This window comes from Salvelinus alpinus, chromosome 13 (assembly GCF_045679555.1).
Source record: "Salvelinus alpinus chromosome 13, SLU_Salpinus.1, whole genome shotgun sequence".
NCBI lineage: Eukaryota > Metazoa > Chordata > Actinopteri > Salmoniformes > Salmonidae > Salvelinus > Salvelinus alpinus.
The window spans coordinates 11,604,440-11,628,172 of NC_092098.1; the positions used below are offsets into that span (position 1 = coordinate 11,604,440).

At 42.8% G+C, this 23,733-nt stretch overlaps 1 protein-coding gene across 1 annotated transcript; it reads left to right on the plus strand.

The window, feature by feature from the left end:
- Nucleotides 1–17,049: 17,049 nt before the first annotated feature.
- LOC139537061 (uncharacterized) lies at nucleotides 17,050–21,709 on the plus strand. Its single transcript, XM_071337903.1, has 2 exons — nucleotides 17,050–18,245; nucleotides 18,406–21,709. Exons 1-2 carry the CDS (start codon nucleotides 17,531–17,533, stop codon nucleotides 19,377–19,379), a joined length of 1,689 nt encoding a protein of 562 aa, XP_071194004.1. The 5' UTR covers nucleotides 17,050–17,530; the 3' UTR covers nucleotides 19,380–21,709.
- The last annotated feature ends 2,024 nt before the right edge of the window (nucleotides 21,710–23,733 follow it).

The window sequence follows — 23,733 nt, forward strand, 5'->3', positions numbered from 1 at the left end:
GCACGGTTTGTGCATGGTGTAATGCCTCTTAAAAGGGAAAGTCATCTAAAAGTAACAAGGTAATCAGATTACGTTACTGAGTTTGGGTAATCCAAATGTTACATTACTGATTACAATTGTGTACAGGTAACTAGTAACGAACGGGTTACATTTAGAAAGTAACTTACCCAACCCTGGTGGCGGCATGCATCTACAGCATTTGTTTGCGGACCGCAATAATATTTAAAAAAAGAAGACCCCGTACAGTCGGTGGCGGCAATACACCAATAGGTGTTGTCTGTCATAAAACTTTAAAGAAGAAGAAACTTGCCAGAAGTAAACATGGGTAGTACAGTCGTAACAAGAATACAAAGCTAAATCAATCAAATTGTATTGGTCACATACACATGGTTAGTAGATGTTAATGTGAGTGTAGCGAAATGCTTGTGCTTCTAGTTCCAACCGTCCTGTAATATTTAACAAGTAATCTAACAATTTCACAAGAACTACCTTATACACACAAGTGTAAAGGAATGATTAAGAATATGTACATATAAATATGTGGATGTGCGATGGCCGAACGGCAAAGGCAAGATGCAGTAGATGGTATAGAGTACAGTATATACATATGAGATAATGTAGTAATGTAGGGTATGTAAACATTATATAAAGTGGCATTGTTTAAAGTGACTAGTGATACATTTATTACATCCAATTATTAAAGGGGCTAGAGATTGAGTCTGTATGTTGGCAGCAGCCACTCAATGTTAGTGATGGCTGTTTAACAGTCTGATGGCCTTGAGATAGAAGTTGTTTTTCAGTTTCTCGGTCCCAGCTTTGATGCACCTGTACTGACCTCGCCTTCTGGATGGTAGCGGGGTGAACAGGCAGTGGCTCGGGTGGTTGTTGTCCTTGATGATCTTGGTCTTCCAGTGACATCGGGTGGTGTAGGTGTCCTGGAGGGCAGGTAGTTTGCCCCCGGTGATGCGTTGTGCAGACCTCACTACCCTCTGGAGAGCCTTAAGGTTGTGGGCGGAGCAGTTTCCATACCAGGCGGTGATACAGCCCGACAGGATGCTCTCGATTGTGCATCTGTAAAAGTTTGAGTGTTTTAGGTGACAAGCCAAATTTCTTCAGCCTCTTGAGGTTGAAGAGGCTCTGTTGCGCCTTCTTCACCACGCTGTCTCTGTGGGTGGACCATTTCAGTTTGTCCGTGATGTGTACGCCAGGGACCTTAACTTTCCTACCTTCTGCACTACTGTCCTGTAGATGTGGATAGGGGGGTGCTCCCTCTGCTGTTTCCTGAAGTCCACGATCATCTCTTTTGTTTTTTTGACGTTGAGTGTGAGGTTATTTTCCTGACACCCTACTCCGAGGGCCCTCACCTCCTCCCTGTAGGCTGTCTCGTCGTTGTTGGTAATCAAGCCTACCACTGTAGTGTCGTCTGCAAACTTGGTGATTGAGTTGGAGGCATGCATGGCCACGCAGTCATGGGTGAACAGGGAGTACAGGAGAGAGCTTAGAATGCACCCTTGTGGGACTCCAGGGTTGAGGATCAGAGGGGTGGAGATGTTGTTTCCTACCCTCACCACCTGGGGGCGGTCCGTCAGAAAGTCCAGGACCCAGTTGCACAGGGTGGGGTCGAGACCCAGGGTCTCGAGCTTAATGACGAGTTTGGAGGGTACTCTGGTGTTAAATGCTGAGCTGTAATCGATGAACAGCATTCTTACATAGGTATTCCTCTTGTCCAGATGGGTTAGGGCAGTGTGCAGTGTGATTGCGTTGTTTGTGGACCTATTACGGCGGTAAGCAAATTGGAGTGGGTCTAGGTTGTCGGGTAGGGTGGAGGTGATATGATCCTTGACTAGTCTCTCAAAGCACGATGCATGATGATGGAAGTGAGTGCTATGGGGCGATAGTTATTTAGCTCAGTTACCTTAGCTTTCTTGGGAACAGGAACAGTGGTGGCCCTCTTGAAGCATGTGGGAACAGCAGACTGGGATAGGGATTGATTGAATATGTCCGTAAACACACCAGCCAGCTGGTCTGCGCATGCTCTGAGGACGCGGCTAGGGATGCCGTCTGGGCCGGCAGCCTTGTGAGGGTTAAAACGTTAAAATGTTTTACTCACGTTGGCTGCGGTGAAGGAGAGCCCACAGTCTTTGGTAGCGGGAAGTGTCAGTGGCATTGTATTGTCCTCAAAGCGAGCAAAGAAGTTGTTTAGTTTGTCTGGGTGCAAGACATCAGTGTCTGCGACGGGGCTGGTTTTCTTTTTGTAATCCGTGATTGATTGTAGACCCTGCCACATACGTCTTGTGTCTGAGCCGTTGAATTGCGACTACTTTGTCTCTATACTGATGCTTAGCTTGTTTGATTGCCTTGCAGAGGGAATAGCTACACTGTTTGTATTCGGTCATGTTTCCGGTCACCTTGCCATGATTAAAAGCAGTGGTTCGCGCTGAATGCTGCCATCAATCTGCGGTTTCTGGTTAGGAAAGGTTTTAATAGTCACCGTGGGTACAACATCACCGATGCACTTGCTAATAAACTCGCTCACCGAATCAGCGTATACATCAATGTTGTTGTCCGATGCTATCCGGAACATATCCAAGTCCACGTGATCGACGCAATCTTGAAGCGTGGAATCAGATTGGTCGGACCAGCATTGAACAGACCTGAGCACGGGCATTTCCTGTTTTAGTTTCTGTCTATAGGCTGGGAGCAACAAAATGGAGTCGTGGTCAGATTTGCCGAAAGGAGGGCGAGGGAGGGCTTTGTATGCTTCGCGGAAATTAGAGTAGCAATGATCCAGAATTTTGCAAGCCCGGGTCGCGCATTCAATATGCTGATATTGTTAAAATCCCCAGCTACAATAAATGCAGCCTCAGGATATGTGGTTTCCAGTTTACATAGTCCAATTAAGTTCTTTCAGGGCCGTCAAGGTGTCTGCTTGGGGGGGGGGATATACACGGCTGTGATTATAATCAAAGAGAATTCTCTTGGTAGATAATACGGTCGGCATTTGATTGTAAGGAATTCTAGGTCAGGTGAACAAAAGGACTTGAGTTCCTGTATGTTGTTATGATCCCACCACAACTCGTTAATCATAAGTCATACACCACCACCCTTCTTCTTACCAGAGACCACCCTTCTTCTTACCAGAGAGATGTTTGTTTCTGTCTGCGCGATGCGTGAAGAAACCGGGTGGCTGTACCGACTCGTATCCCGAGTGAGCCATGTTTCCGTGAAACAATTTTTTTTACAATCTCTGATGTCTCTCTGGAAGGCATCCATTGCTCGAATTTCGTCTACCTTGTTGTCAAGAGACTGGACGTTGGCGAGTAGTATACTCGGGAGCGGTGAGCGATGTGCCCGTCTACGGAGCCTGACCAGAAGACCGCTGCGTCTGCCACTTCTGCGGCGCAGTTGTTTTGGGTCGCCTACTGGGATCTGATCCATTGTCCTGGGTGGTGGTCCAAACAGAGGATACGCTTCGGGAAAGTCGTATTTCTGGTCGTAATGTTGGTAAGTTGAGTAAGGAAATGTTCAGCCTATAATTAGCTATTTGGTAAATGTATAACTAATCCATACATTTGATTAGGTAGCCGATTTCGGGTTGATAGCAAGCAAATGTTATTAGCGGGCTAGTTTTGGGATGAAAATTGCTAGTTAGCTATGCTAGCTGACATTAGTTGATACTTGCAAGCCATTAGATCATTATGTTTTACAGGTTGCATTTGTCTAATATGTCACTCGTTTAAATGTAGAAGGGTTGTATTAACATTTTAAAATGTGTGTAATGATTTATCCGTCCTATTCATGTTAAGCGCAAACGATGTCCAAAGTTTTGCGCTAGTTAGACTTCAAGACAGCACCCTACGCTGGTTGGATAGCCCCGTTTCGAATGGAACGAATCCTGATCTATTGTTTTACATAGGACCGTCCCAGCATTTCTGTTTCATCAAGCCAGCCAGTCAGCTCTTCTGGGTTCAGAAACACAGGACCTACCTTGCTGAGGGAACAGCCTCTTTATTAACGGCGCTTCGTGCGAGCAAAACAAAACAGCTTTTCCAGGACTTGAGAGCTGGTGTCAGCCAGACTAATTTATTGGGGGACTAAGTCTAGCCGAGGGAGCACCCTGAAAAATCTGAATTGTATATGTATATACTGGACAAAACTATAAACGCAACATGTAAAGTGTTAGTTTCATGAGCTGAAAACTAAGGTCCAAGAAATTTTCATTTGCACAAAAAGCTTATTTCTCTCAAATTGTGTGCATAAATTTGTTTACATCCCTGTTATTAAGCATTTCTCATTTTGCCAAGATAATCCAAGAAGCTGATTTAAACAGCATGATCATTACACAGGTGCACCTTCAAATCAAATTTGATTTGTTATGTGCGCCGAATACAACAGGTGTAGTCCTTACCGTGAAATGCTTACTTACAAGTCCTTAACCAACAATGCAGAATTTTTTTTTTAAGTAAGTAAATATTTGCTAATAAACTAAAGTAAAACAATAAAATAATAACGAGGCTATATATAGGAGGTACCGGTATCGAGTCAATGTGCGGGGGTACAAGTTAATTGAGGTAATATGTACATGTCGGTAGGCGTAAAGTGACTATGCATAAATAATAAACAGCGAGTAGTAGCAGCATAAAAAAGGGGGTCAATGCAAATAGTCCGGGTAGACATTTGATTAACTGTTTAGCAGTCTAATGGCTTGGGGGTAGAAGCTGTTAAAAAGCCTTTTGGACCTAGACGTGGCGCTCCAGTACGTCTTGCTATGTGGTAGCAGAGAGAACAGTCTATGACTAGGGTAGCTGGAGTCCATTTTTAGGGCCTTCCCCTGACACCGCCTGGTATAGAGGTCCTGGATGGTAGAAAGCTTGGGCCCCAGTCATGTACTGGGCTGTACGCACTACCTGGGGTGCAACTTTGGTTTTAGAACTGGGGGGGACATAACTTGGCGGGGGGTCCTCCCATTTTTGGGGGCATCTAAAGCTAATTTCCTGCATTTCTACACAATCTAATATAACCCTTCCAGCCATCTATTTAGAACAACAAAAAGTAAGCAAAAATGCCCACAGTCCACATGCCAAATCTTTCAGTCTCTCTTTTCAGTCTCTCTTCACGATTGTCTTGGTGTGTTTACGCCATGATAGTTTGTTAGTGATGTGGAAAGCCAAGGAACTTCACGCTCTCGACCCGCTCCATGACAGCGCTGTCAATGTGAATGGTGGCGTGCTCGGCCCCGCTTTTCCTGTCGCCCACGATATGCTGGGGAAAATCAATGGCCACTCTAAAATGTGCCATTTTGTGTCACAACACAATGCCCCAGTTGGCATGCTGACTGCAAGAATGTCCACCAGAGCTGTTGCCAGAGAATGGAATGTTACTTTCTTTACAAGGACTAAAATGTACTTTATGTTCCACCAGCCACTGTGGCAGGTAGATGAAAAAATCTACCAGCCACTCTGATTTTTTGGCCAGAAAATTATTTTGTTTGCCATAATTACATAAAAAACAAATGGATGACCATGCTTTGTAATGTTTATAAAACAATAAATGTATTACTAATATGGTATATTGCTCAATTTCATTGAATATTTTGTGACTAATCTTTTAACTTTAAAAAAATGAATCTATCAGCATTTCACTCAGAGCGCACAGCTCTACTGCCAGGCAGTGTAGCTGCATGATGTGGGATATGGGATTCATATTTCTTTGTGCGATTAGAAGCTATGAAACAAAACAGCAGACATACTTTGAAAAGAGCTACTGCAGCATTTTTCTACAATAAATCGCAACTCGCATATGCTCATACTATTTTTATTTGTAAATGTATTGCACTGTAGAGCCCTGCAAATTGACCACCTGCCAACATGACTGGTGAAATAGACATTCTTACCCACCAGTACCTAAATCTACCTGCATTTGGAGGGTGTTCATTTTAAGCCCTGTTTCTCTACCATAAGCCACCTCCAACGTCAAGCCAGGACTTGAACCTGATCGAACATCTCTGGAGAGATCAAAAAATAGTTGTGCAGCGACGCTCCCCATCCAACCTAACAGAGCTTGAGTGGATTTGCATAGAAGAATGGGAGAAACTCCCCAAATAGAGGTGTGCCAAGCTTGTAGTGTCATACACAAGACTCGAGGCTGTAATCGCTGCCAAAGGTGCTTCAACAAAGTACTGAGTAAATGTTCTGTTTTTAAGAAATTAGCAAAAATGTGTAAAAACCTGTTTTCGCTTTGTCATTATGGGGTATTTTGTGTAGGTTGATGAGAAAAATAAATATTTCATCAATTTTAGAATAAGGCTGTAACCTAATAAATTGTGGGAAAAGTCAAGGGGTCTGAACTTTCCCAGTGCACTGTATTGTGGATTAGGTACAATGTTGTTGATCCATCGTCAGTTATTTCCTATTTCCTCCACAGCCATTAAACTCTATAACTATTTTAAAATCACCATTGGCCACATGGTAAAATCCCTGAGCGGTTTCTTTCCTCTCCGGCAACTGAGTTAGAGAGGGCGCCTGTAGCTTTGTAGTGACTGGGTGTATTGATACACCATCCAAAGTGTTAATTAATAACCATGCTCAAAGAGATATTCAATGTCTGTTTTTTTTTACCCATCTACCAATAGGTTCCCTCCCTGGTCTTTCTTGTTAAATCTGTGCTTGAAATTCACTGCTTGACTGAGGGACCTTACAGATAATTATATGTGTCAGGTACAGAGAGGGGGTAGTCATTTAAAAATCATGTTAAACATGATTATTGCACACAGAGTGAGTCCATGCAATTTATTATGTTACTTGTTAAGCACATTTTTACTCCTGAACTTATTTAGGCTTGCTATAACAAAGGGGTTGAATACTTATTGACTGAAGACATTTCAGATTTTCATTTTTTATTAATTAACTAAATTATTCCACTTTGACATTATGGGGTATTGTGTGTAGATCAGTGACACAAAATCTCAATTGAATCCATTTTAAATTCGGGCTGTAATACAATAAAATGTGGAAAAATTTGAAAATTATGTTTAATATAGCTATAATGTGATCCATTTTAGTCCAATGAATATTGTAATGCAACATATTGTGGTTGAGCAACATTGCAATATTGACGCATGGTTCATTTTCATAAACTTCGAACCTATAGCATTAGTTATTCAAATCAACACAAACAAAAGTATGGCTGATAGTTCCTTTGTTGAAACTAACAAGCATTACAAACCATGCAATACTCTGCCATCAGCATAATGCAACAGGAACCAGGATTTGTTGAACCAGGCAATGTTTTTCTACTCCTCATTTTTCCAGTGTTGGTGATCACGTGCCCACTGGAGGCACTTCTTCTTGTTTTTAGCTGGTAGGATCCCGGTGTGGTCGTCTGTTGCAATAGCCCATCCGACAAGGACCGATGAGTTGTGCATTTCGAGATGCGGTTCTGCACAAAACTGTTGTACTGCACCATTATTTGCCTGTTTGTGGCCCACCTGTTAGCTTGACGATTCTTGCCATTCTCCTTTGGCTGCTTTCATCACGGGGGGTATGTATGGGAATTGTGACTTGTTACAAATTTAGCAGTTCATAAAATTTGCCTGAGTGTTGAAATATATTTTTGAAATGTGGAAGGATTTATAGTGCCAAGAAATGTTATAGTCATCATAAGAATGTTTTACTGTCATATTCAAAAAAATCTGCTAATCTTTCGGTTGGGATCGATCAACTTCGGCCCACCACCTAGTGCGGATATAGCCTGAATGGGCAGCAGATAGCCAAGCAGTTAGAGCGCTGGGCTAGTAAGCGAAAGGTTGCTAGTTCGAATTCCTGAGCAGATAAGGTGAACAATCTTTCATTTAGCAAGGCACTTAACCCTAATGTAAAATCGTTTTCACCGCCATTTCTCGCATAATTCCTTTTCTTGAACAATATAACTTCTAAATGCCACATGAGTTTTGCTCAACATTTTTACTACATTGTTTATAAACAATGTAATGCTTAACAAACACTGTAGTGCCTAAAAACATGAGGCCCAACCCCATTCCTCAGCTGCTAACTAAAACTGTGGTGGGGTGGCTGCTTTGTTGTTGTTTGAACTGCAGATTGACCCTTTAACAATGATTTATCTCACTTAGCAGGTAAGCACACTGCTGTGAGGACCAGAATGATATCTCTGAAGGAGGTGATTCCTATTAGGAAGTACAGATGGACCACCTTGGACATCCTCTCTTTCCTTCAAGCCTGAGAGCTGAGCCAGTGCCTCAAACACTGGGACATTTAACATTAGATGAGCGTCTAGGTGTGTCTCTGGGTGTATAGGAATTCCTTGACTACTGGAGACTGGACCCTGTTTGCAGCCCTGGAGGTTCAATGAGCTGGTGGGTTAGAGAAGGAGGTGGATCCAGAGACAGTTTTACCACCTAACAAGACACCGGCAGCCATAATGGGGGTTGTTCCTCTGTTTCCTCTAGCCTGACAGGATCCTCAACTTTCATCTCTTATCTGGGAGTACACTATATATGCAAAAGTATGTAGACACCCCTTCTAATGAGTGGATTCGGCTATTTCAGCCACACCTGTTGCTGACAGGTGTATAAAATCGAGGACACAGCCATGCAATCTCCACAGACAAAAATTGGCAGTAAAACTGTTCAGTGACTTTCAACATGGCACCGTCATAGGATGCCAACTTTCCAACAAGTAAGTTGGTAAAATTTCTGCCCAGCTAGAGCTGTCCCGGTCAACTGTAAGTGCTGTGAAGTGGAAACGTCTAGGAGCAACAATGAGAAATGGTAAGCCACACAAGCTCACAGAACGGGACCGCCGAGTGTTGAAGCGCGTAGCGTGTAACAATCGCCTGTTCTCGGTTGCAGCATTCACTACTGAGTTCCAAACTGCCTCTGGAAGCAACGTCAGCACAATAACTGTTCGTCGGGAGCTTCATGAAATGGTTTTCCAAGGACGAGCAGCCGCACACAAGCCTAAGATTGCCAAGCATCGGCTGGAGTGGTGTAAAGCTTGCCACCATTGGACTCTGGAGCAGTGGAAATGCGTTCTCTGGAGCGATGAATCACACTTCACCATCTGGCAGTCCGACGGACAAATCTGGGTTTGGCGGATGCCAGGAGAACGCTACCTGCTCGAATGCATAGTGCCAACTGTAAAGTTTGGTGGAGGAGGAATAATGGTCTGGGGCTGTTTTTCATGGTTCGGGCTAGGCCCTTTTAGTTCCAGTGAAGGGAAATCTTAATGCTACAGCATACAATGACATTCTCTACGATTCTGTGCTTCCAACATTGTGGCAACAGTTTGAAAGGCCCTTTCCTGTTTCAGCATGACACTGCCCCTGTGCACAAAGCGAGGTCCATACAGAAATAGTTTGTCGAGATCGGTGTGGAAGAACTTAGACTGGCCTGCACAGAGCCCTGACCTCAACCCCATCGACCACCTTTGGGATGAATTGGAATGCCAACTGCAAGCCAGGCCTAATGCCCGACCTCACTAATGCTCTTGTGGCTGAATTGAAGCAAGTCCCCGCAGCAATGTTCCAACATCTAGTGGAAAGCCTTCCCAGAAGAGTGGAGGCTGTTGTAACAGTAAAGGGGGACCAACTCTATATTAATGCCCATGATTTTGGAATGAGATGTTCAACTTACAGGTGTCTACATACTTTTGGTCACATAGTGTATGATTTTCAGATTGAATCAGGCATGACTCAAGTTTAACACCATCCCAGTCAAAAATGAGTCCTTAGAAAATGCTACTGAGGGTGTCAATAATAAAAAATCCCCATTAAGGTATAGCATAGCATAGACCTACTGTGAGTCCACAACACTGTTGATAAAAAATAATGGATTAACCAGTGTGTGTTTTTGTGTTAACAACATGAGTCTTTCTCTTTTGTTCATAAATTAACCTTTTAATTCTATTGTATTATAACATTAAAATTGATTACAAAGTGTAATTGAATGTGCTTTTTTGTTCGGCTTACAAACTCTATATTAATCTGACCATCTTTGGCATCAGGCCACACACGACTAAGCCTGGCCTACCTACCTTATTCCTAACTATGTTTCTGTTGAGAAACGCCAGAGAAAAAAAGCATTTACTAGGTCAGCACAGTTCCATTTCCATCCCTACTCAGCCCCTAGGAACATAAAGAGATTTCTGAGATCTCTTTCATGTTCCTAGCCCAGCCCCTGCCTCCTACCTGCTTTTAGGCCTTTAGGCCCTAGCCGCCCTACAACTTTGATGTGTGGATCTGAAATAATAGGACCTTCCCACTAGGCACAGATGTTAATTCAATGTCCACGTTGGTTCAGTGTAATGTCATTGAAATGACATGGAAACAACGTTGATTCAACCAGTGGGTTCTTGATATCTGGACGCATGACTTGGGGAAATGGCTCGATCCCGAATAAGGACATTGACATTGCTGATTACAACATCTCAGGTGTGACTGAAAGGGGGGAGGGGTGGCTACATATGTGAAATCAACTCTTGTGGCATCATGTTTAACTATCACTATCCCCCAAAATGTGAGGTTTTGGTTATAGATGTGGCCATAAGCCAAAATACATTATCTGTTGCACTGCCGGATGCTGCTTGTACTATTTGTAAGTATGCAAAACCATTTCTGTCATCTGAATTAGTCATTTTAGGGGATTTTAACTTAGAGTGGCTTACCCCGGCATCAGACCATTTTAATAATATTTGTCTTGACTTTAACCAGGCTCAACTAAGCCTGTTGCCACTCCTATTTGCCACATCTTCAATTTAAGCCTACTAGAGAGCGTGTGCCCTCAGGCCTGGAGGGAAGCTAAAGTCATTCCGCTACCCAAGAATAAATAGTAAAGACCCCTTTACTGGCTCAAATAGCCGACCAATCAGCCTGTTACCAACCCTTAGTAAACTTCTGGGGGAAAAATGGTGTTTGACCAGATACAATGCTATTTTACATTAAACAAATTGACAACAGAATTTCAGCATGCTCATAGGGAAGGACACTCAACAAGCACAGCACTTACACAAATGACTGATGATTGGCTGAGAGAAATTTATGATAAAATGATTGTGGGGTGCATGCCACTAACTTTGAGTAAAGCCAGAGTTTCTATGTATGCGGATGACTCAACACTATACACGTCAGCTACTACAGCGGCTGAAATGACTGCAACACTCAACAAAGAGCTGCAGTTAGTTTCAGAGTGGGTGGCAAGGAATAAGTTAGCCCTAAATATTTCTAAAACTAAAAGCATTGTATTTGGAACAAAACACTCACTAAACCCCAAACCTCAACTAAATCTTAAATAATAATAAATAAATAATGTGGAAATTGAGATGACTAAACTGCTTGGAGTAACACTAGATTGTAAACTGTCATGGTCAAAACATATTGATGCAGTAGTAGCTAAGATGGGGAGAAGTCTGTCCATAATAAAGCGATGCTCTGCCTTCTTAACAACAATATCAACAAGGCAGGTCCTACAGGCCCTAGTTTTGTCACACCTTGACTACTGTTCAGTTGTGTGGTCAGGTGCCACGAAAAAGTACTTAGGAAAATTGCAATTGGCTCAGAACCGGGCAGCAAGACTGGCCCTTGGATGTACACAGAGAGCTAATATTAATAATATGCATGTCAGTCTCTCCTGGCTGAAAGTGAAGAGATTGACTTCATCACTACTTTTATTTATGAGAGGTACTGACATATTGAATGCACCGAGCTGTCTGTCTCAACTACTGGCACACAGCTCGGACAGTGAAGCAACACAAACATTGACACAGACACATGCATACACACACACATACGCACAATACATACACATGGATTTAGTACTGTAGATATGTGGTAGTGGTGGTGTAGGGGCCTGAGGGCACACAGTGTGTTGTGAAATCTGTGAATGTATTGTAATGTTTTAAAATTGGATAAGCTGCCTTAATTTTTCTGGACCCCAGGAAGAGTAACGGGGATCTATAATAAATACAAATACAAAACTGATTGCAAAACCCACACTGATTAATGTTAAAAATCCAGCAAACTCCTCACTGACTGACATAATTCTGACAAATAGCCCCCACAAGTACTTGTCCAGTGGTGTCTTTGCTAATGATCTAAGTAATCACTGTCCTATTGAATGTATTAGAGATACCAAACAGATTAGCACTGATCCTTGTATAATTCATTAGTTTTTTTCCCTTACAAGCTTTTCTTCATGATATGTATTACTTTGACCCTTCCTCCATCAGCTGAATGCCTGACTCTGAATCAGCTCTAGATTTGGTCTAATCTATTTCTCTCTCTCAGACAAACACCTCCCTTAAAAACAAATCCTTTGTTCTCTCTAGAACTTTGAGATCCTGTTATGATGAGAAATCAGGCCTGGGTCAAGGCTGGAAAAACGGACTCTGTAGCTGATTAGCAGATTTTAATGCAATTGAGAAATAGATGCACTTCAATCAAGAAAGCTACATCAAGCTACTTTCTCAGTTCTATCTCAGACTCTGCTGGTGATAAGTCTAAAGTTTTGAAAAAAGTTAATGCACTGAAGTGTGGAAATTCCTCTCCTTCCCTGCCTAAGCAAGTTGTGTCATACTCTGGCATCATTACTGAGAAAAATTAGGTAAGTGTTGCTTTTAATCAGCATTTTATCTCAACGGGCTTTTTGAAAGAAATGGTCGTTTAATTTACCCTGGTCAGCCGGTCGACTGACTGCCCCTCTCCCAGCCTCTAGTTAGCTCGATTGGAGTTCTGTCAACTTCTATTGAATCTTTATTTTCATTTCAATAACTTTATATTTGTGATGTTCTAGACGCCTTGCGCAAGATTGATGTAAAAAAAAATCCACTGGGGCTGAGTTGCTTGATCCTTTCTTACTGTAGCTTTCTGCTCCTCTGGTCGCAGAATCTTTCACACATATGTTTAACCTTACAATTGATTCTGGTACCATCCTCAGGGTCTGGAAAGTAGCCTATATACTCACTCTTCACAAAGGTGGTGAGCCGTGAGACCTAAATAAAATACAAAATCTAGAATCCTAAAATACTCAACTTAGATCCTTTTTAACTAGGAAACGTATTCTAAATGTACACTAGTCAGGTTTCAGACCAGGTCATAGCATCATCTCTGCTACTTCTTTGGTTTTCAATGATTTTCCCAATCCTTTTTTCTTAATTTAAGATTTTATTTATGATTTCTTTTTTTACAATAGAAAACATCCACATACAAACGACAACGTACAGACACAAACAAACATCCACAACATCACCCCAGTCCAGACTCACCTGCTCACACCCCCATCTCCAGCACCCATATTACTCTCCGTCACATGGCCTCAAACTGCACCATTTTGTTTCTCAGTCACCCATGCACTTTCAACATTTAGACAATAAAGCATTTGACCTTTCCATTGTGTTAACGATGGAGGATTGGTTGATTTCCAGTTTTTAAGTATACATTTTTTCAAAATGATTGGTGAGAAAAGTATTGTCCAACCCATCGATATCTCAGTATACCCTCATATTCCATGTCTTGAAATGATGTTCTTAATTGATTGGATAAGAAGAAACACTGTCTGGACATTTTTATTGACCTGTCTAAAGCCTTCGATACTGTGGATCACTCAGTAATTATTCAGAGGCTTTGACTAATTGGTCTGGACCAGGCTATGTGTAGCTGGTTTGAAAATGATTTAAAAGACACAACACAGTGTGTACACACTGGGCACAGATGTCAATTCGACATCAATTCCACGTTGGTTCAATGTCATTTCATTGAAAGGACTTGGAAACAGCAATGATTCAACCAGTGTTTTCACTGAGTTAGGTAAATCTGCTTTTAGTTGTTTTGCTCCTCATGGAATAATCTCCAAAACTCCTTAAAGGGGAAATCTGGAGTTGCTACATCCATTTTTGGACTTATAAATTAATTATATATAGGCCTACCCATTGATCCTTTAAGAATATAACTTATAAATGCCCCAATGAGCTTAGTTCAACTGTAGTACCCTATCAAAACCCAAAATATTAAGTATTTTTTTCTCCAATGCTTGTCAACAAAGTAAATGTAAACAAACAATATATTGCCTCAAAACATGGTTTAAACTATAATTTTGATATCATGGATGGTCAGTCCTTGCATCCATAGCTCTGTCTATGAATTTGAGAGTGGTTGCATTTCTCCAGCCACATTCCTCCGCGTTTTACAGAAACAGGGGCGGGGATGGACTTTCTTATTGTTTCTAATGCTAATTGCTGCTTTAATGCTGGTGGAGTTGGTGCCTGTAGGGCACTGCAGGTGGATGTTGAAGGGCCTTTTTTACTGAAGATTTGTTTGTTTCCTATGATTGTGTTTTGCTTTTCGTGTTTTGTGCAATTGATGTGTATATTATACACCGAACAAAAATACAAACGCAACATGCAACAATTTATACGATTTTACTGAGTTACAATTCATATAAGCAAATCAGTCAGTAGAAATAAATTCATTAGGCCCTAATCTATTTATTTCACATGACTAGGCAGGGGCGCAGCTATGGGTGGGTCTGAGAGGGCATTGGCCCCCCCGCTGGGGAGCCAGGCCCAGCCAATCAGAATGAGTTTTTCACCGCAAAAGGGTGTTATTACAGACATAAATACTCCTCAGCCCCCATTACACGTGGTCTGCGGTTGTGAGGCCACTTGGAAGTACTGCCAAATTCTCTAAAATGATGTTGGAGGCAGAGCATGTGAGCGGAGTTGCATGGTAGGAAATCCAGTTCTTCGCTCATGGAGTGCTCCATGTCCTTTCCAACAGCTTCGCTAAAACCACTTGGGCTCACAGGAAAAAAAACTGCTGATCCAAATTTGCTCCATTCATTAAAATCCCAATTTAAACCAACACTCATCTATTTTAGTGACTACCTGGACCTACCATTTGGTTTTGAAGTATTGAAACCAAACCATATGGATTTCAATGAAAAGTATTTGAATAAAGATACATTTTATTTTATTTGAAATTGTGAATATAGGCTGTGACTTACTTAGAATTAAATATAAATTAAATAAAAAATGTCTTATTAGTGCCTTGAATTAATTTTTAGAAACAGTAGTTTGGCCAGTCTGTGGCTTCAGGCTCATGCGATGGTGCCTGGAGAGCAGGCCAGCAGCGGAGAATATCCTCTTCTCACTTGCAGAGCCACTGGGGATGCTTAACACCCTTTTGGCCTCTCTTGCCAGGCTGGGCAGAGATGCAGTTGTTTTTTATTTTTCTATAGGTAGGCCTAAAGGTTTTTAGGCAAAATAACCCAAATTTAAAACGGAAAGCTCCTTGAACATACATGGGAATATGACAGGCTTATTGGGCCAAAATCAATTATTGCATATTGTATAGATAATAGAACAAAAATGAACAACATGTTTAAGAGATCTGATTTTTAGTTTATAAATAGTTTGCTACAACGACACACTTAGTTATTTACCCACTTCAGTCCTTTCTTTTAGGATGTGCACATAGTAAGTACACCGTCATGCTTTCGGGATATGTCTTTTCAGATTCCACAATGATTCTTTAGTTGTGGACACTACATCACCACACTCCCTCTCTTGCTCTTGGTCCTCATCTTTGTAAGTCACCTTGATTTTGCACCTGTGTGTTTTATCAGTTTCTTTATGAAAATATTTAGTGAACTCCATGACAGTAGCTAAAGCAAGGGGCTATAGCAGCACACAAGATGACTACAAATGCATGCTGGGCCAGGCATGCCCTGAGCTAGTGAAGTGAGCACTACTGGAGCTAATAATTGGAGCGGGTGAGAAGGCCAACGCTCCAGCCTTTGGGAATCTTACTCTGTGCTCCAGTCAAATTGGGCACGCTCCACTCCAGCTCTGCTCACATATTATAGTTGGAGGTGGCTTATGGTAGAGAAATGAAAATTAAATGCTCTGGCAACAGCTCTGGTGGACATTCCTGCAGTCAGCATGGCAATTGCACACTCCCTCAAAACTTGAGACATTTGTGGTATTTGGTTGTGTGACAAAACTACACATTTTAGAGTGGCCTTTTATTGTCCCCATCACAAGGTGCACCTGTGTAATGATCATGCTGTTTAATTAGCTTCTTGATATGCCACACCTGTCAGGTGGATGGATTATCTTGGCAAAGGAGAAATGCTCACTAACAGGGACAAGCTTTTTGTGCATATGGAACATTTCTGTGATCTTATATTTCAGCTCATGAAACATGGGTTCAACACTTTACATGTTGCGTTTATATTTTTGCTCAGTATAGATAGCCTATGTATAGTATGGGCTCCTGAGTGGCGTAGCAGTCTAAGGCACTGCATCTCAGTGCTAGAGGTGTCACTACAGACCTTGGTTCGATTCCAGGCTGTATCACAACCGGCTGTGATTGGCGAGTCCAATAGGACGGTGCACAATTGGCCCAGCAATGTCTGGGTTAGGGTTTGGACGGGGTAGGCCGTCATTGTAAAATAATAATTTGTTCTTAACTGACTTAACTGCATTGTTAAATAAAGGTTAAAAATAATAAATAGTGTAATTGTTGTTTATTGATGTGTTCATGCAGGTCTCATCTGCGAAAGAGACCGTGGTCTCAGCATGACTCCCTGCTGAAATAAAGGCTTCATAGAAATAAAAAAGACATATTATAACGTCTATTCACGAAGCTGTCTGATGCCTGCTCCCCGACAAGTGCTCCGTCTAAACGAAAATACGCCTTGGGTGCGATACAATGTTCGAAACATTTGGAACTGACTTTCATATCAGCGAGAAATGCAGGGGTGTATTCATTACGGAAACGATTTACCGTTTAATAACCAAACGGGACGAAACGGGGAGGGACCTACTATAGAAATATGAATATTCGTATTTATAGTATTCTTATTTCTATGGGACCTACCTTATATTTCTTCTAATAGAAACTCTCGTTTGCGTTTTCCGTTTGGAGTAAACGGTTTCTGTTCAAAACGTTTTGCAACAGACGAAACGTTTTGCAACAGAATCGGCATAATGACTACACCCCAGAACAGTGGTACGTCATTCATGTGCGACGGTGAAACGCCCCTACGCTACCTAGAAGATGGACGTCGAGCCGCTCTAGGCATTGCGACGAGGATAACTATCTTTTATATAACAGTGCAAGTTTACTTCAGACACGCTTTTAATATAACGTTATAGTAATAACAAACTTATGTTGCTGAATTTTCCAGAACATTTTTATTCATCACTGTCAGTATATTTTGCTTTCTAGCTAGCATTACGGATACAATTGACGTTAGCTTGCCTGCTAACGTAGCTAGCCAGCTAACGTTAGTTAATTTTTCCGCCTTAACTAACGTCAGTGAGCTAGCTAGCTGACTTGTCAATAACTAAGTTGACGCATTGTTATCACTATGATAGTAACAAGTAGGTAGGATTGCTAAAGGCTCGCTACTTCTCTTTCACGTTTGACTAACTAATAGCTAGTTCAAAGAATTTGCTAGCTACTGAAGTTGCGTAATTCTCAGGCGGCGCTAGCTGGTCACCGTAGTAACTACCTAGCTATGGCATCCAGGCGAGGAAATTGTAATAGCGGCGTGGATTCTCCGTTGAGTGTCAATAGCACAACCGGTGGTCCTAATCGTAAACAAAGTATAATCAACGCCCCAAACAGATCTGGGACTACTCCTTGTTATGATCGTAAAGTAGGGAAGGCTGAGTATGGGCACCAAGCATGCCAGGGCAACATGACTGTATCCTCACTGAAGACACGTCTAGCCCCGACCATTCAAACCACGTTAACCGCTGCTGTGGATACCCTCTTGGGCGAGGTAGTACTTGTACTCAACGAGACCCAACAAGAGCTGGTTAACAAGGAGCAGGAGAACGAAAGACTCAAAGTGGAATTGAGGACGTTACAGGAATGTCTTAGCAGCGCCCAAAAGTTAATCGACCAGTTGCAAATTCCTTTCCCCGGTGCACAGACCATGGGTCAGTCGGTTTTCTCCCCGTCTCTCACATCTATTGGCTCTATGAACACAGCTATGGACAGGGATCGCCAGAGCAATCGTAATGTGAACGGTGCGGACGGCCGGTGTGTTTCCGGGGTTGACCTAGAGATGGGTGGCTCTCTCAGTGAGTCTCTGCATGCTTATGACTCCAGGGATGACTATAAAATGTGTCAGCTCTCAATCCAATCAGACGGCTCTGTGACCAACCATTCTATGGACTCCTATGCTGCCAACACACCTAACATCTGCTCTGACCCCAGCCGGCCAGGTAAATTATTCCTATTTGTCATAAGGCATTCAAATGTTTATATGTTAATATAAAGAGGGAGAATATCATTACCAATTTGTTGTAGCTCATTTGGAATGAATGGAAACATGCAGTGTCTATGTGCTTCTGACATCCCTTTCTGTTATTTTGTACTAAACAGATGAGAGGCGGCAGCAGCAGGGGACCCAAGCAGTAGGACCAAGGTTTGAGATCAAAGAAGAGCAAGGGCCTGGTCCAAGTTCAGGTCCAGGGCAGACCTGCAGTAGAGGGGCAGGGCTGAGGAGTGCCGGGGGTGCTGGTGGTGGTGACCAGACTGCCCCGAATGTGGATGATCTGGGATACATCCATGTGGTGGAGCAGGAGGGGTCATCACGCTCCAGCAGCTACTCTCTCCGCCAACCAAAACCCATGCGGCCACGTGCTGCTACCTTTGGTCCGGCTCAGGGGGGACTGGCAGGACAGAAAGCGGTGTTGAGGTCCCCTGGAGCAGTAGGAAGTGACAGCATGTCCCCAGGTAGGGCAGGAGGGACAGCAGGACCATCCACCTCTCCAGGAGACCCAGACGCAGATCGCCCCCACCACTGTCTAGAGTGTGGGAAGACCTTCCGCCTCATCTCCAGCCTGAAGAAGCACATCCGCATCCACACGGGAGAGAAGCCCTACCCATGTGGGGTGTGTGGCCGCCGCTTCCGGGAGTCCGGGGCCCTGAAAACCCACCTTCGGATTCACACCGGCGAGAAGCCCTACTCCTGCTCTGATTGCCCTAAAATCTTCCGCCACCTAGACGGCCTGCGCAAGCACCAGCGCACCCACACTGGTGACAAGCCCTACGTGTGTGCCATCTGTGGCAAGCGTCTGAGCCGACTGCAGCACCTGAAGCACCACCAGCGCATCCACACCGGAGAGAAACCCTGCAGCTGCCCTTTCTGCAACCGCACCTTCAAGGAGCCGGCGGCGTTGCGCAAGCATGTCCGCACTCACCGTGAAGAGTCTGGCCACATGGAGGCAGGCGTGGGAGACGACCCGGACCCAGAAGCCCTGGACAACATCAACAGCCTCCACCCTGCTGCCCCCTCCCCTCAGATGAGGTTTGATGAGTGGGGAGCCGAAGGGGATGATGTGGACTGTGTGTAGGATGGGCTCATCCTTCTGTCTACTGCCTACAGCATTAGAACATGACGTTAAAAGAGTCTTCCTATTCCATTACTGTACTGTGTGAGAAAGCCTCCATTCCTTTCCTGAGAAACAGGCTGTCTATCTACATCCTTAGTGTTGTCCAGTGACCAGGGTAGCCTATTCTTTTCAGAGACACTTCATTTGCCTGTCTGACCCTCTGACACATCTATCCTTTTAGTGCTTTATAATCTTAGAAATGTGAAAGTATTTTATACAATATGAAATGTACCTATGTATCATGTCCCCCTTTCTCTCGTTGCTAATGACCTTCCTATACAACTCCCAACAACCTACCTAAACTGTGTTCGAATACTCATGCTAAACATACTATTTGTGACATAAATTGAGTATGTATTATGCTTATTGTTCATAGTATGGATATAATTAGTATACCTAAAGTTCCCGAATGTCGTACTACATTTGCCAAAATATGAAGTATACAAGCGTGTGGACACTATTTCCATGCTTATAGGGCCCATAATGCAATTTTTTAGAAAATGGGTGTGGCTTCACAACATTTTCACCTTTATTTAACTATGCAATTCAGTTAAGAACAAATTCTTATTTTCAATGACGGCCTAGGAACAGTGTGTTAATTGCTTTCTTCAGGTGCTTCGATCTTTCAACCTTTTGGTTACTAGTCCAACGCTCTAACCACTAGGCTACCTGCCGCCCCAGATTTGAAGAAAATGGCGGAAAATATGCAGCCAAGTCCAACGAGAGCGGATACAAATTCATTGCTTTAACTAATTATGAAAAATGTTAAGAAAATGTTGACCAATGTAATATGGTAATGACTTTTCAAATAAGTTACGTTTCATGTTATATTGGCTGACAATTTGTTAGCTACGCTAGCCTTACAAACCGCATAGCATTACAGCAGTTGCTTGAATGTTCCACTATGTTAGCTACCTACCTAAAGTTAGTTGGTAATAATACATCGAACTTGCCGGTATATTAACTGTATGTTATCTAACTAACTACCCAACGTTTATTGACTTGATTATTCACGTCATTCATAGCATAGCTAAGTGCTAGTAATTGTGCGTTCTCAATGGAAATTGTTAAGGAAGTCTTAAGATGTCAAGTTAGCAATTTGTTATGCTAGCAAGCAGCAACGTCCGGTAGACAGGAGAAGCGCTAGTATGCTCAACTGAATGGATACTGTTCGTTTACAGTATACTAAAATGAACTTGTAGTGTACAGTATGTTAGTATGGGTATTCGAACACAGCTTTAGTGTGTAACAGCCATGTGGCTGCTGGAAATACAAATCCTTTAAGGGGCTCGTCGTATGTATTTTGAGACGGAATGGAGTTATATGCAGGTGGCCTAGTGGTTAGCGCGTTGGGCCAGTAACCGAAAGGTTGCTGGATTGAATCGCTGAGTTGACAAAGTAAAAATCTGTCGTTCTGCTCGCTGTTCCCCGGTAGGCCGTCATTGTAAATAAGCATTTGTTCTTAACTGACTTGCCTAGTTAAATAAATAAAAAAACATGTCCAAATTAACAGTTAACTACTATTAGTGCCACCGCCATGGTGACGTTAAACTGAGATTCATCATTGTGACGTTACCATAAACAACTGCAACTTCAGAGAGACTGGAAGGCCTTACTAGCACCTACCCCACACATACTGATAAACAACTGCATATATGTACCAGTTGGGAAATCCCTCCTTTTTCATGCAACGTGATAGCTGTGTCCTACTCTCTTTGTCAGAAGTTGCTGATTATAGTCATGTCATATTGCTGAATGTTCCTTTAACTATTAATGCCACTATGTAATGTAAATATGTAATCACTTGCAATTGTTCCCAATTCTTTCTGGTATTGATTGGCCCATTCAGATAGAAAAGGGGAGCTATCTTTATCTGAAGGGGTGTCTGTCTGATCAGAGCACACTTCTAGTTTCTGCCTTTTAAAGCTGTCAATCTCTTTCCCAGTGTATGATCCTTGTGAAACAGACTTGGTCCATCTGCAATTATGGAAAATGTGCATTACCGTTGACAATATTGAAAATATTCTTTAAAATGCTGGAGTTACATCCAGCATGCATAGTGGGTTCTCTGGACCCAAGGTAACAGGGTCATGTACAGCATTCAGTGGTTATTTTTGCACGTCAATATTGAACAAATTGTTATATTTTTCTTCCTGCTAAGAATTTGGTATGAAATGTTAAAGAACATGATTTTGTTATTACTTGTCCTCCTGTGTTGAAAATGTATTTTGACCCATCTGATGCATAAAGTTACTTTGTCTTAATGTTACCTATTAAAGGGCCTTTGTTGATATTGTCACCTTTTTAGTTATTGTATGTAATCAACCAGATAATATTTATTGATCTTGCTGTGAGGGCTTGAGCTTGCAATATACTCTGTTTTCCACAATGTTTATGAGGATTAGTGGTGGAACAATTTCAAGTCAACAGTGGAGCTCGGGCACATTAAATGTAAGATGTTCCTGGTTAACAGAGGCAGACTTGAACACAGCGTCCTGTGGTCTCTCTGGTGTGGTCAGACTGGTGTTGTGGTGGCGGGCGGCCCTTTATTTCTGATCCACTCTCGTTTTCCACACATGCAACTAAAGTGGTGACCCTGCTCCCCTCCCTGACGGATATGACCGGGCTGACACACCCTCACCCACAGACTACTTACAATGACACACACACACGCAGCCCCCCCGTCTCCCCTATGGATTGATTATATTGACGGTCTCATGCACACAAAAAACAGCCACACACTCCCTGCTTTTTCCAAAGGGCCCTCGTCATAAACATTGATGACATGCTAGTAGACTGGGTCACAGGATATGACTGGAGAAGCACCATATTTAACATAATCAGGCCCATGGAAAACCAGTAGCATATAAAGGTTAGATAAATAGAAAATCACAGCCAAACACTTCCATGCCTCCTCAGACTTAGGCTCAGCAGTCCCTCCTTGTTTACCCAGTCCCACTGAAATGCCAGTGCTGACCTCAGTGATGTCTGTAAGCCCACAGCCTCCACCTTGCCACAGCCCTGTGGTCTTACAGTCTGTCCCACTGGTACCACTGACCCAGTCTGGTGGTGTTCTGGCATTCACTGCTATCTTACGCGATGAATATGGGTTGTAATGACAGTCACAATTGCCTTACTACTTGGTCTGTAAGTAATACATAACCAATGAGTTTACAAAGGGGGCAATTTATAATATCTGGAATTCCTTTGTCCTCCATGGGGCTAAAGACATTAGGCAATGACATACCCCACCACCCCTTCTTTCTATAGCTGTGACTCCCTCAGTCTTGTCATGAGTGGCAGTCAGAAATCAGACCTTTGATAGTCTTCTGTCCGCTCTACGTGCAGGTGGCAGTATCCTGATTGTGTTATTGTATTCCTGACTCTCCATTTCTCATCAGTCTAGTCTGTAAGTACCTCTCCTGTTCTAATGTAAAAAGCAGGACTGGGCTCTGAGTTGGGTATTAGTTTAGTTGGGGAGGGAGGCAGTGGACAACAGCTGTCTTTGTCTAGTTTGTGTGTTTGTGGTGTGAGTGAATGTGCTTGAGTAGGTGTGCTACAGCTCGACTGGCTTCTATTTTTGTACGCTTCTGTGAGTGGTTGTTTTATTCGATTGTGAGTTTGCATGTGAGTGTGTTTTGTGCAAGTGTCTGTCTTGGCAGTGGATGTCACTGTGAGGGAGAGAAGCACAGGCAGAGAAATGTAAGTGCAGCCTGTGAACTCTCCAGGCCCATGCAGTCATTTCCTTAGCGACTGAAAGTAAATATTCATACTTTTTTTGTAGAGGAAGTGACTCAACCCTCTCCGCAACTCTCCCTTTCTCTTTCTGGCCCATCACATGAACTCACCGGATGACATTCCTGACCCCACCTGTACACCTCTGACTGATTGTGAAGGTCAGTGGTGTGGGTGTGTGGTCTGTAAGTGAAGGGGAGAATGTGGTAATGCTCTGTTGTTATGTCATACTGTCTTTATATTTCACTACTGAATACAGTAACAAGCGATATACTTTGATTGGATAGCTGGATTTGGTGCTGTTACTTTCTCACCCAGTCGTTGTGTGGTGTCACATCTATACCAATATTGGTCATTTATTTAATAGTCTAGATTTGAGATAGGCTTAAATTAGGAGAGCTAATGATTGTTTTTTTGTAAATTGAGTTTTGTCAACAGGCACCTCTTTTCCTCCCACAACTGTAACTGTAAGCCATATGATGCTCTACATTCCTCTGACTGGAGAGCTGTTTCGCACAGTTGGCATTCACACTTGATTTGGAGGTGTTTTCCAGAGCGTGTCGCACAGCTGTGCCATTAT